Here is a 13,806-nt window from a genome sequence, read left to right on the forward strand (position 1 = left end):
GCTTCAATATCCCAGATGCAGAAATTGATAGATTATTTTTTGTTATCATTAGAAAGAAGAGGTCTTTGAGTACTCAAGATGCTACTAACTATGAGATCATATTTTAACAAACTCTCAATACTGAGAACAATAAAATGTTCTAACTCACTGATTTATTGAGTTAAATCACTTCTGTATTTTTTTAAATCAGTGTGAAATTATGTAATGATATGGTTTTGTTCACTGTAATATACCATGTGCCTTTGGTGCAAATTTTCTAAATCTTTCTGAATTTAGCATCAATGTTCAAATATAATACTTTGGCTTGGAGTAAAGACTTTCTCCTCGTTTTCAGTACTTAAAAATGTGTTTCCAGAACACTTTGGGGGTTTTTAAACTGTACATAACATGCACCTCATCTATTGTTCATTAAAACTGCAGCCTCATTATTTCTTAAAAATGAATTCACATATGAAATTAAGATGACGATAATACCTTAGTAACGGCAATTACTGAAGTTTTTTTAGGATAAATGTTCTGAGATGTGTATAGTGTTACTATTCTGTAAATTAACAAACATAACTCAAATGTAATTCATTCCTGGGGAATAGAGTGGAGTATTACAGTATACCAGACCAGGAAGACACCAAATGATATGTGGTATTTGCCCATAGGCACAACTGGCTTTTTTTGTTTGTTTGTTTTTGTTTTTGTTTTGTTTTGAGACAGGGTTTCTCTGTGTAGCCCTGACTGTCCTGGAACTCACTCTGTAGACCAGGCTGGTCTCGAACTCAGAAATCTGCCTGCCTCTGCCTCCCAGAGTGCTGGGATTACAGGCGTGCACCACCACCGCCCGGCGGCACCACTGTTTTGTGGGTTATTATTTGATTGAATCAAGAGGTATTAGTATGAGGGACACAGTCCAGTGGAAGATATCTGTCACTGAAAACTTTGAAGCCATATTTTCATTTATTCTTCGGTGGACATTCTCTCATTCATTCTTGAATTCAAGAAAGCGAACAGTGTGATCTCTCAGGCTGGCAAAGACTCTACATTCTGTCTGTGTGGAGCCATTTTAACTTAACCTAATACTATTATAGAAGTAAGCCTGGAACAGTAAATACAGTCTTTCCTCTTTTAGTTAATACAAATGCAGTCTGTCTAATACAATGATTCAAACATTCCTAATGCAACAGCAGTGTCATATAATTAAAAGTATTCTAATGCAGGCAGACTCAACTGGATACAAAGAAATGGTCTCTCTGTCCTAAGAACATTGGAAATAGATGTTTTCTTATGGTATTAAGAAACCCATGATAGGGACATTTTCTGGGGACATGATTAATTATACACACACACACACACACACACACACACACACACACACACATATATATATATATATATATATATATATATATATGTATATGTATATATGTATATTCACTCATTCATCTACCCATCCCAAGTGGAAACTGAAAATCATCAAATCAAACTTGCTGAAACAAAGACCTTTATTGGAGGTACATACAGGACTATGGACAAGGAGTTGCTGACCAGAGCCAAAGAGACTCAAAGAAAGTAGAAATTCTGAAATGTGAAAACATCATATGGTACAGGCTGTGAATCCTGGACATTATTAGGAAATTGCATATCTGTAGTCATATAACATCCTATCTTCGTGGCTCAACTTGTCAAATCCATTTTCAAGAAGGATAATATATTGTGTGTAATTATTAAAAAAACAATCCACACGAATGTGGGCTATGCTCCAGTAATAGGGGCTCCCGTCCCCCATTGGGAATTGTAAGTCACAGTCTTCCCTGTTTTGGTTCACCTGCTGCTGAAACACTTGTATTGTCCCAGTCAGCTGCCCCCTGTGACTAGCTATTACAAATCCCCATAACCCATAATTCAAAACTCCATCAGTCAGGTTTATATCAATAAATTCTCAACCCCCAAAATGCCCACACAAAAAGAACTCAAAACTCAATTGATATAAACACAAGCTACACTCCTAGATGGGGCAAATTGCCTATATATTCTATAGCTCTTCTACAATATCCATAGCTACGTGTGACACTTTCAAGCCATGTGGATCAGTGTCATTTTCCTCTTCTATATGTTCCATCTTATCTCTTCATCTCTGTCCTCTTTTCCTCCATGTCTGTCTCTGTCCACACTCTAAAACTCTCAGCCCACCTTCATTTTCTACTGCCAAATCACAGGCTCTATCCTTATCTATCGCCTACCCTCACCTGTATACAGACAACAATCTACAATACTGTATCTGAGTTTTTCATTTGAGATAAACGTACAGAATGGTATTGGTTTCATTATCTATTTTGAGAGGTGTATGACCGATTTAATCAGTTTCCCTTTGCAATCAGTCTCCAGGAAATTGTTACACAATTCCACATTCTTCTTGCGTTTTGTCTTCATTTGAAATATTTGAGGATAAATAATTAAAAATTTGCAATGCAAATTTCATTCAATGTCACATTTTCAGTGTTTCTCTCAGCATAGGTTATTAAGATTTGAACATAAAGATGTTCATAAGTTTCTTGTATTCATGATAATTCTCCATGTAGAGCCTCAAGTGTTACCAAAAAAATACTGCTTGGATAACTCACATGCCATTTTTTTCTGTTGGAAATTTATCCCATTAAAAATGTCCAGATATATTCTTAGATCTGTAATATAGGTAACAAAGTTTTGTCATACATTTGTGAAGTTTCTCTCTATATGTATTCTCTGATATATTCTTGGTAGAGAATTTGTCTCATTCACCTCATTTGTAAACTTTCTTTACTGTATGCATTCTCTGATGTGTGCGGAGACTACACTTGTGGCTAAAGAATTTACCACATTCACTACATATGTAAGGTTTCTCTTCTGTGTGAGATCTCTGATGAATACTAAGACTGCATTTGTGAGTAAAACATTTGTCACATTCATCACATTTGTAAGGTTTCTCTCCTGTATGATTCCGCTGATGACTTACAAGGTAGCCTTTGTTGGTAAAGCATTTGTCACATTCACTACACTTGTAAGGTCTTTCTCCTGTATGACTTCTCTGATGAATACTAAGACTGCATTTGTGGGTAAAGGATTTTTCACATTCACTACATTTGTAAGGTTTCTCTCCTGTATGAATTCTCTGATGTCTTCTAAGATTGGATTTCTTGATAAAAGACATGTCACATTCACTACATTTGTAAGGTTTCTCTCCTGTGTGTATTCTCTGATGAACTCTAAGATCACTTTTGAGGGTGAAGCATTTGTCACATTCACTACATTTGTGAGGATTCTCTCCTGTATGAATTCTCTGATGAAAAATAAGACTGCATTTTTGGGTAAAGCATTTGTCACATTCACTACATTTGTAAGGTTTCTCTCCTGTATGAATTCTCTGATGAATAATAAGACTGCCTTTTTGTGTAAAGTATTTCCCACATTCACTACATTTGTAAGGTTTCTCTCCTGTATGAATTTTCTGATGACTTCTAAGCTCACCTTTGGTGGTAAAATGTTTGTCACATTTACTGCATTTGTAAGGTTTCTCTCCTGAATGTATTCTCTGATGACTTCTAAGCTCACTTTTACAGGTAAAGCCTTTGTCACATCCACTACACTTGTAAGGTCTTTCTCCTGTATGAATTCTCTGATGAATACTAAGACTGCATTGGTGGGTAAAGCATTGGTCACATTCACTACACTTGTAAGGTTTCTCGCCTGTATGAATTCTCTGATGTCTTCTAAGATTGCACTTCTGGGTAAAAGATTTAATACATTCACTACATTTGTAAGGTTTCTCCCCTGTATGAATTCTCTGATGAATACCAAGATCACATTTCTTGGTGAAGCATTTGGCACATTCACTACATTTGTAAGGTTTCTTTCCACTATTGGTTTGTTTCAGCATGAGTTTTTGTTTAGAGTGGAAAACCTCAGCAATTGGTGTACCATTGAGTTTTTTCCTTCCTATGTGGATTCCTTGATTTAGACTAATGCTAGAACACAAATTTAAACAGTTTATGTAGTTTTTAGATTGGCAAGGCTCTCTGGTGTTTTTGGTTTCATGTCTGTTTCGTTTTGATAATTTAATAGATGTATCCCCAAGGTTAGTTTTATAAGGTGTACATTCAGTGGATTTATGAATGATTTTTCCAAGCTCATAACATTTATAAGACTTCTCATGGACATTCGTATGCTCATCAACAACATGCTGTGTGTCTTGGATGTTTTCATATTTATGACATATGTGATGATTCTCTGAAAAAGTGTAGAGATGACAGGGATTAGTGGATAAGTAAGACAATGTCCCATGCTGCTGACATTTTCTAAGGTCAATTACTCACTTTCAGGGATAGAGCTTTCAAGAGACACCTTTCTTACTTCACAGTCATTACAAAGATGATCTGAAGAACCTGAAATCTCATCTATATGAAATGACACCAAACAGCAATAGCCTAATAATTATTATTTAAACACTGTACTCAGTAGAAGGTAGGATGAAAGGGCGATTGAGAATTACAGAAAAGAGCTCTCTGTAGGATCATATAAACAATGTTTCTCTATTCTCTTCCTTATTTTTTGTGACATAGTGACACTGTGTAGCTTTGGTTAGCTAGAAATTCATTATTTAATCCACACTGGCATAGAATTCACAATATAAAGATCATGTTGTGTCAGTACTAAATACAGAGACCACATGTCAAAAAGTAAATAAGCAATAACAACATTCTCACAACCAACAGTAATTCCTCTATTGAAAAGCCTCTGAAACTTTCAAATTCATAACAAAGTGAAGACCTTAATGCAATAGTAAATTTAAAATTAACCAATTGGAACTGCTGATTAAAATAAATAAGAGGTTTAGAGAGATCACACAGAATATAACACTGGTTCTTCTCCCAAAGAACGGAAAGAAATGTAAAGGAAAAATAATGAGGAAGTTATGTTGGTAACCAGAAATTCCCTTATTTGGGGAGTCTCTAGACATTTCAGAGAATTTATATGAACAGAAAATTGGTAAATTTAAAGAATGAAGCAGAAATTCTATGTGAAGAGTATTCTTACCCACAAAAAATAGATTGTTGTAATTCTCCAACATCACATTCAAGTACAATCCCCTCTGAGCAGGATCAAGACATTCCCATTCCTCCTCTGAGAAGTCCACAGCCACATCCTTGAACGTTAACAGACCCTATAATGGAAAACTACTTGTTTACCATGTGCTGTCAGAAAAAACTATTTTCCTATGTAAAAAAAAAAAAGCCCTAAGAATATGAGGTATTTTGTGACAAAGAAGAGCTAAAATACTCAAAGACAAATGTCTTTTAGAAGTGCTGTAGAAATGTGTCAGAAGCTAAGCAGTGCTGTTCTTATATGTATATACAATGTATAGAATTATATACTATATTGCTTACATTTATAAGGTCTCTCCTCTTCATGAATTTTCTGATGTTTTCTAAGACCTTATCAGCAGATGAAGAACTTGCCATCATAACATTATTTGAAAATTTGTCTGCAGTTTAGATTCTATAATCCAAAAGATTGTTTCCCAGCACACGCCTAAAACTTCACAACAGATTTTTATTCCACTTTTGAAATCCAGTGTTCTCTTCTGAACTCTACAGTGCGGAGGAATGCACAGCACACATGCATACATTCAGGGAACTGTACCAACATAAATAAAAGAAAATTTTAATTTAATTGTAAGAAAAGATGCTATCTTAAGAGAGTCATATTATTTATTGTATTTTCTATTTCTCTGAAACAAAGTAACATAATAGAATCACATCAGCAAACCTTTACAGGATACAACATACACATTTGAGGCCCAGTTGCAGGAATGTACCTTTATGAAGTATGGGCTACTATCAAATAGAATCCCAGTGTCATATCACATATGGTGAAATTACAATGAATAACACTGGACTTCTAAATACTAAAACTTTCAGCCTTGCTGAATTATGGACACTATATAAATCATGTCTGTAGCTGCAACTCACTTAACACAATCCCAAAATCCTCAGCTGATTTCCTAAGGTTTAGGTACAATGCACTATGTTTTATATATCAAAAAGGTTGAATATGAAATGCAGAACTGTTGGGTTAATTAAGAATCACAGTTTTTTTCTTTAAACATAAAAGAAGTGTAATAGAGAAGATATTCCTCACTTCAAATGACACATAGACTCAAGTACTTTGCAAAGGTTATTTTATGAGACTATATTTACAAGCATAAAGTAAATAGAAAAAACACTATTAGCATTAAAATTATTTAGAGTTTTCTCAAAGTTAACATATGTAATATATATTAATATAATAATATATATTAACAATTTCTTAAAGTCCATTTGGTTTTTCTCTATAGAATAATTAGATATGTATCTGTAAATAAAAGGCATATGAGATGGTACATTCTGATGAGTAGAACAATTTATTAGACCAAGTCAACTTTTTAAATTGAGAGAGAATTATACTAATTGTTCAGAAAATTTAAAAACATTATTGCTTATAAGATTGACTTAATTGAAAATCTGAATCTTGTAATTTTAACTTTCTTTTCTTTTCTTTCTATACCCATTGCAGCTGATTAACATGTCTGACTTCAGTTCCAAGGACTTAATACTGCACTTAGGGATTCAGGGGCATAATGTGTCATTCAGAGTACACAAAAATATGCAGATGAACACAAATATCTAAAAACTTATTGTAAAGAAACAAATTCACAACAGTTCAGAGTTTTTGCCCACATAATACACAGCTTGGGGTAGAGGAAAAGCAGTGTGGATGGAACATTCTTCAGGATAAATAATAGAGGAGGAAAATTAAGAGGAAAATATGGTAGCTTATATACAGTACCAAGGCAATATTCTCCAGAAAGTTCTAATACATTCCATGTATTGCCACACACAAAGGTAGAGGCAGTTGTATTTACAATATTTCTAAAAATTGAAATGAAACAAAAGAGAAAAATACTCATCTGTACATTGGAAAACTTACCACACTAAACACTGGGCATAATCTCTTCTAAGACATATTTCATGGTGTGAAAACTCATGATCACTATGAGACATAAATGCCGAAAAGATATACCAGATACTGTAATGTGCATCTCCTCTCAAACACATAAGTATTATAGGAAAAGAAAGCCACATATTCCTTACATCGTCTCTGCCACTAGGGAACTGAAATATTTACTATTCCGATTCAAGATAGTGAGTGTACTCTAATTCTACTCTTCCATAAATTCTGCTCTTCCATGTATTGCTCAGTGATGTTGGTATCTAGATATGTGCAAATCCATACTTATAAGGTTGTTTCTGGAAACTTGACTAATCCTGAAATATACTTTATATGTCACATGAGACCGCACTTTCTCACTAATATGAAAGGACACAAGTCTATCCAGTGTAAAATTTAGCCATCAATATATTCCTTAAGCATCATTACTATATATTTATTTTCCTTCAGAACTGCAGGTCTTCAGTCTTTGTAAATTTATGTCCTTACAGTGTTAAATCCAGTGAAAATACAATGGAATAAGGCTTTGCTTACCTCATTATAAGATCAAAAGATTAATTTTGATTATTGGAGAAGAACAAAGATAAACCACAGAAAAAACTTTAGATAGGATTACCAGAGTGAGAGAACTAAAGTCTTGAATGGTTTAAATAATAAAAGTAATTTTCAAAGAAATGTGGACAGGACACGGATCTGGGGAGCATTTATGAGAGAAGCATCCATCCTGCTTCTTGTTCTTCTTTAAGCTTCTGCTTCAGGAATATAGACTGGTATTCTTATTGAAATTTCACATCAAGGTTTCAAAAATTAAAAGCCAAAATTAATACAACTATATTATAGACAATGCTAATTCATATAAAAAGACAACATGAAATGAAAACAATACCTGAAAAATTGTCAGCATTTTTACAGACAATAGAGTATGAAGTGATATATTTAATATGGCAAGGAAAATGACTACACTCTCAGGCCTTTTTCAAACCTCAGCAGCTAACAGGCACAGAGCATATGTATGCCTGCTGCAAAAGTCTAGAACACAGGATTATTATTGGGAACTTATCATTCAAGGACCAGAGTCAGGGACAAATAGCTGGTGGGTACTAAGATGGATGCCTAAAAGTAAATAGAATTTCATTAGCCATCACACTAGAATCCAATATCGGTCTTTAAATGGAATGTCCTTATGATAAATGTTCTAAGTGGTTATCCGCATTTTTAATTTTGTGATCTTTCAAAAAATACCAGGATCTCATAAATTGATGTGGCAGACTCACCTGTAGACTGATATGAGAGTGGCGAATCAGTTCCTAAAATCATCAGAAATACATGTTTTATAGAACTGTTAGGTGATCCCTGTGAAAGGTTCAATTGACCCCCAAGAGGTTATGACCCACAAGTTGAGAACAACTGTTCTAGGCAATGTCAAGGCAGAATCATCAAGAGTTGGGCATGGCAGAAGCTCTCTGATGGCTGCTAAACATGAGAGATTATGTGCAGATATAAAGTGAATCATATCAGGGTACGCCCTTGGAATGATTCACTCATGTCACATCTGTCAAAATCCTATCACCATTGAGAACATCTTCCTGAACATACATATGTCTGTGTCTTGGTATTGTTTCAGGAAGTTCTCAGGCTCCAAAACAGTAATAAATATAACTCCAGTGAGATCCTTCAGTCCATGGCTGTTATGGACTTCCTCTATGATAATAACCCTTGTAGTTCCAATGAATGGAAGAATTTGTAACATGGGACTCCTGTCATTTATATCTAAACATATACACTCACACACTGGCATATAAATATATGGATACTTACATATATACATATGTTTATACATGTCTCAAAAACAAGGACTCATTATAAAGTTTGAAATACTATCACTACACATTGTCATATCCATAATATTAGTATATATGCAACTCTTTTTATGTCTTATATTGATGTATATTTCCTCTCATGCCAAATAGTTCTCCACATTTAACAGATGCTGGGATGGTCTCTTCCTATGCCACTACTCCAGTAGTTTAGTGTGATAATGGGAAATAGAAGATGGATGACAAAAGTCATATATGCTTATTGAGAATTGAAACAAAAAGTTGATTTCCTAGAAACAAGTGAAAATAAAACTTTTATGCCATAAAACTAGAGCAGGCAAAGAGCAAGTGCTGACATGGTGTTTCCACTGACAATGTCTAAGGGCTAAACATAATCAGCAATGAATTCTCCAATTCTTTTAGAAAAACCTATGATGTGTACTTCTTGTTATTCATAATAGTGTCAGGGGTTTGGTGACTATTTACAGGATGAATTCCCAGGTAGGGCAATCTCTGGGTGGCCTTTACTTCAGTCTCTGCTTCACACTTTGTCACCTTTATTGCTCCTGTGAGTATTTTGTTCCCTTTCTCAGAGGAACCAAAGCACCCTCACTTCAGTCCTCCTTCTCGAGCTTCCTGTGTTCGGTGAATTGTAACTTGTTTATTTTGAGCCTTTGGGCTAACATCCACTTAGCAGTGAGGTTGTCTCCGGAGGGGCCCTGCCAGAGCCTTACACATACAGTGGCAGATATTAGCAGCCAACCATTAGTTTGGGCATGTGGTCCCCAATGGAGGAGCTGGATGATGGTCTGGAGGAGCTGAAGGGGTCTACAACCCGATGGCAATAACAATGATGTAAGTCACCCAAATGCCTCAGGACTCCCAGGGACTAAACCATCGACCAAGGGGGTACACATCGTTCCAGTCAAAAATGTGGCAGAGGAATGCCTTGTAGGGCATCAGTAGGAGGAGTGGTCCTTGGTCAGATGAAGTCTCAATAGATGCCCCAACAAAGGGAAATCGAGAGGGGAGGGGGAAGTGGGTTGGGTGTAGGGGCATAAACTTGGAGGCAGGGGGTGGGAGGGGGCTGGGGATTTTGGGGGAGGAGGGAACCAGGAAAGGCTTTACCATTTGAGATGTAATGAAGATTATATTCAATAAAAAAGAAAAACCTATGATAATCTGGCAAAGTGAATACTGCAGGATACAGAATGAAAAGGCATATTAGGCAGTCATAACAGAAATTTGGCTTTACCATGATACAGAAAGCAGATAAAGCAAAAAAAATATTTACAAAGAAAACAATCATAGACCAGTTGCAAGGATGTACATTAACAAAGAGATTCTCTCTAATGAATCCAGAAAGGGAACTCAAGTTGATTTCAGGTCAAGGATGCAAGACTGTGTAAATACCTGCAAACCAGGGAACTCAAGCACAAAATTATATAGGCTCACCATAGAAGTGTTGAAGAATATGAGAACAGAAGGAACATACCTCAGTATAATCAAGATAATAGCCAGCATTCTGAACCTGTTATTACAAAATTTGAAGACTACTGCACTCAGAAGAAAGATAAGGATGTGCAGTGTCTCCACACTAACTTGTCACAGTGCATCTGTGCTTCCAAAGATCTGGTAAGACTTAGAACATTTTTAATGTGTCAAATGAGAAAATGAGGAAGACATATTTTCCAAAATTACATAATTTCAGGAAACACAATTCTCCAATTAAAAACCTACATTCTACAAGAATGGTCCAATATGATAATACTCATAATAAGCTATATCAAAATAAAAGAAAATATCACTTGGTTTTATACATCCCCAGGAAATATGCTGAGAAGTCAGAAGACTACCTATTGTCTAAAAATGTCTTGGAGATACTGGTGTAGCATTCAAACTGATCAAAGTATTACTGTACAAAAGGAATTGGCATTAGATATCCACAGATGCTGAAGCATTTCCAGAGTAACTGAAGCATTTCTGGTTTAACTGAGGTCATCCTACAAAGGAAATACATAGCTGGTATTAGAAACTAGCCAAAAGTCAATGGCTGCAAAGATCACAGGTTCAAGATGGAAATCTATGCACTGGCACATGTATGACTCAGGGTTTTCACTGCTGTGAAAAGACACCAAGACGAAGGCAACTTTTATAAAGGACATTAAATAGGTACAGTCTTACAGGCTCAAAGGTTCAGTCCATTATCATCATGGCCGGAAGCACAGCAGCATCCAACCAGGCATAGCACTGGAGGAGCTGAGAGTTCTACATCTTGTTCTGAAGGCAAACAGAAGAGTGTCTCATAGGCAGCTAGGGGAAGAGTCTATGTGAAGAGACACCATTACCACTACACACATCATAAAGGAGAACATTTCATTAAAGCTGGCTCTCAGTTTCAGAAAATGCCAGGAGCCTATCCCTGTCAATTTGTCTCTGGAAGGCAGCCCACTGTTGTTGAATTTCCTGCATTGGTAGGATTTCTTTCCAATATAGATTCATTTTTATCATAAGTTGTACATAGTATCAAAGTAGTTATCAGTCTCTTCTTTTGTGCATTGTTGCCTAGGGTAGATTAATTATTGGACTTTGATGTTTGAACACAAATTAAAGCACTTGTCACAGTCTTTATATTCATATTGTCCTTCTCAAATATGCAAACTTTTTATGACTGTTCAGGTTTAGTATGTCAATAGAATAATATTTGTAGTTATGACATTAGTATTTATTATAATATTCTGTAGTATCATTTGTGTCAAAAAGAAGTATACACTGTGAAGATTCATAAATCATTCCCAAAATGTGTGTAAGACTTCTCTTGAGTATTCACATGTTGATGGGCAAAATGCTTTGGGCTTTTTATTCAGCACTTGCCTATATTTATCACATATATGAAGAGTCACTGGAAAATGAATACAATTAAAGCTAATAGAAATTGGTGCATTATTGAAAATATCTAAAATCCAACATGGCACCATTAGAACCCAGTTTTCCCACCACAGCAACCCTGGATACCCCCAACACACCAGAAAAGCAAGACTGTGATTTAAAATCACATGTCATAATGACGATTGAGGACTTTAAGAAGGACATAAATAACAGAGAACATCAATGCCAGCCCAGGGTACTTCAAAAGAGAACATCAATGCCAGTCCAGGGTACTTCAAAAGAGAACATCAATGCCAGCCCAGGGTACTTCAAAAGAGAACATCAATGCCAGTCCAGCAAAACTCTCAATTACCATTGATGGAAAAACCAAGATATTCTATGACAAAAACAAATTTACACAATATCTTTCCACAAATCTAGCCCTACAAAGGATAATAGATGGAAAATGCCAACACAAGGAAGGAAACTACACCTTAGAAAATGCAAGAAAGTAATCTTCTTTCAACAACGCCAAAAGAAGATAGCCACATGAACAAAAATAACATAAAAAATAACAGGAAGCAGCAATCACTATTCCTTAATATATCTCTAACGAAAATGAACATACAACATACCCAGACTTATGTGACACAATGAAAGCAGTTCAAAGAGGAAAACTCAGAGCTCTTAGTGCCTCCTAAAAGAAACTGGAGAGCATACACAGCAGCTTGACAGCACACCTGAAAATTCTAGAACAAAAAGAAGCAAATACATCCAAGAGGAGTAGACAGCAGAAATAATCAAACTCGGGGCTGAAATCAACCAAGTAGAAACAAACAAACAAAACAAAACAAAAAACTTTACAAAGAATCAACAAAACCAGGAGCTGGTCATTAAGAAAATCAACAAGAACAAGGGGCCACTCCTCCTTTCTTCTTGTACCTCATTTGATGTATGGATTATGTTTGGGGTATTCCAGTTTTCTAGGTTAATATCCACTTATTAGTGAGTGCATACCATGAGTCACCTTTTGAGTCTGGGTTGCCTCACTTAGTATGATGTTTTCTAGCTCCATCCATTTGCCTAAGAATTTCATGAATTCATTGTTTCTAATGGCTGAATAGTACTCCATTGTGTAGATATACCACATTTTTTGCATTTACTCTTCTGTTGAGGGATACCTGGGTTCTTTCCAGCATCTGGCAATTATAAATAGGGCTGCTATGAACATAGTAGAGCATGTATCCTTATTACATGGTGGGGAATCCTCTGGGTATATGCCCAGGAGTGGTATAGCAGGATCTTCTGGAAGTGAGGTGCCCAGTTTTCGGAGGAACCGCCAGACTGCTTTCCAGAGTGGTTGTACCAATTTGCAACCCCACCAGCAGTGGAGGAGTGTTCCTCTTTCTCCACACCCTCTCCAACACCTGCTGTCTCCTGAATTTTTAATCTTAGCCATTCTGACTGGTGTAAGATGAAATCTTAGGGTTGTTTTGATTTGCATTTCCCTAATGACTAATGAAGTTGAGCATTTTTTAAGATGCTTCTCCGCCATCCGAAGTTCTTCAGGTGAGAATTCCCTGTTTAACTCTGTACCCCATTTTTTAATAGGGTTGTTTGGTAAAGACTCAGTGAAGAAGTATAGGGCAAAACCAGAACGGGGAAGTGGGAAGGGGTGGGTGGGAGGACAGGGGGAGAAAAGGGGGCTTATGGGACTTTCGGGGAGTGGGGGGGCTAGAAAAGGGGAAAACATTTGAAATGTAAATAAAAAATATATCGAATAAAAAAAAAAGACAAAAAAAAAAGTAATGGAAATTGTTGAGCAAGAGCTCGTGAATGCGGCAGGACTGCCCACCGCAGGCTCATTTGTGCTCTGACCTCTTAGGTGGGATTTGGTGGGGCTGCTTTAGACAGTGCTACACGGACAATGCTCACCACAGCAACGCTGGCAGGTAGGGCACAGGCTCTGTCCCTCATCAAGTATGGCCATCTTGCTGGATACCCATATCTCAGCAAAGATCAGTGAACCCACCTGGTGCCCCAGTAATCGGAGTCGGGGTGGGGCGGGTCATACAGGTCTTGCTTAAAACATGTTGGAAATAAATAC

The 13,806-nt window shown here is 36.3% G+C and overlaps 1 protein-coding gene across 1 annotated transcript in view; it reads right to left on the reverse strand.

Annotated features, from left to right (window-relative positions):
• Window positions 1-1,475: 1,475 nt before the first annotated feature.
• Window positions 1,476-13,806, reverse strand: part of LOC127673905 (zinc finger protein OZF-like) — a 39,088-nt gene continuing 26,757 nt past the window's right edge. The window contains exons 4-6 of the mRNA XM_052169680.1: window positions 5,412-5,661; window positions 5,062-5,188; window positions 1,476-4,254 (exon numbers count right to left, since the gene is read on the reverse strand). Coding sequence (XP_052025640.1) covers window positions 2,771-4,254; window positions 5,062-5,188; window positions 5,412-5,489 — 1,689 coding nt within the window. The 5' untranslated portion in view covers window positions 5,490-5,661 and the 3' untranslated portion in view covers window positions 1,476-2,770. The remainder of the gene's footprint in view (window positions 4,255-5,061; window positions 5,189-5,411; window positions 5,662-13,806) is intronic.

This window comes from Apodemus sylvaticus, chromosome 23, assembly GCF_947179515.1.
Source record: "Apodemus sylvaticus chromosome 23, mApoSyl1.1, whole genome shotgun sequence".
In the NCBI taxonomy this organism is placed as follows: domain Eukaryota; kingdom Metazoa; phylum Chordata; class Mammalia; order Rodentia; family Muridae; genus Apodemus; species Apodemus sylvaticus.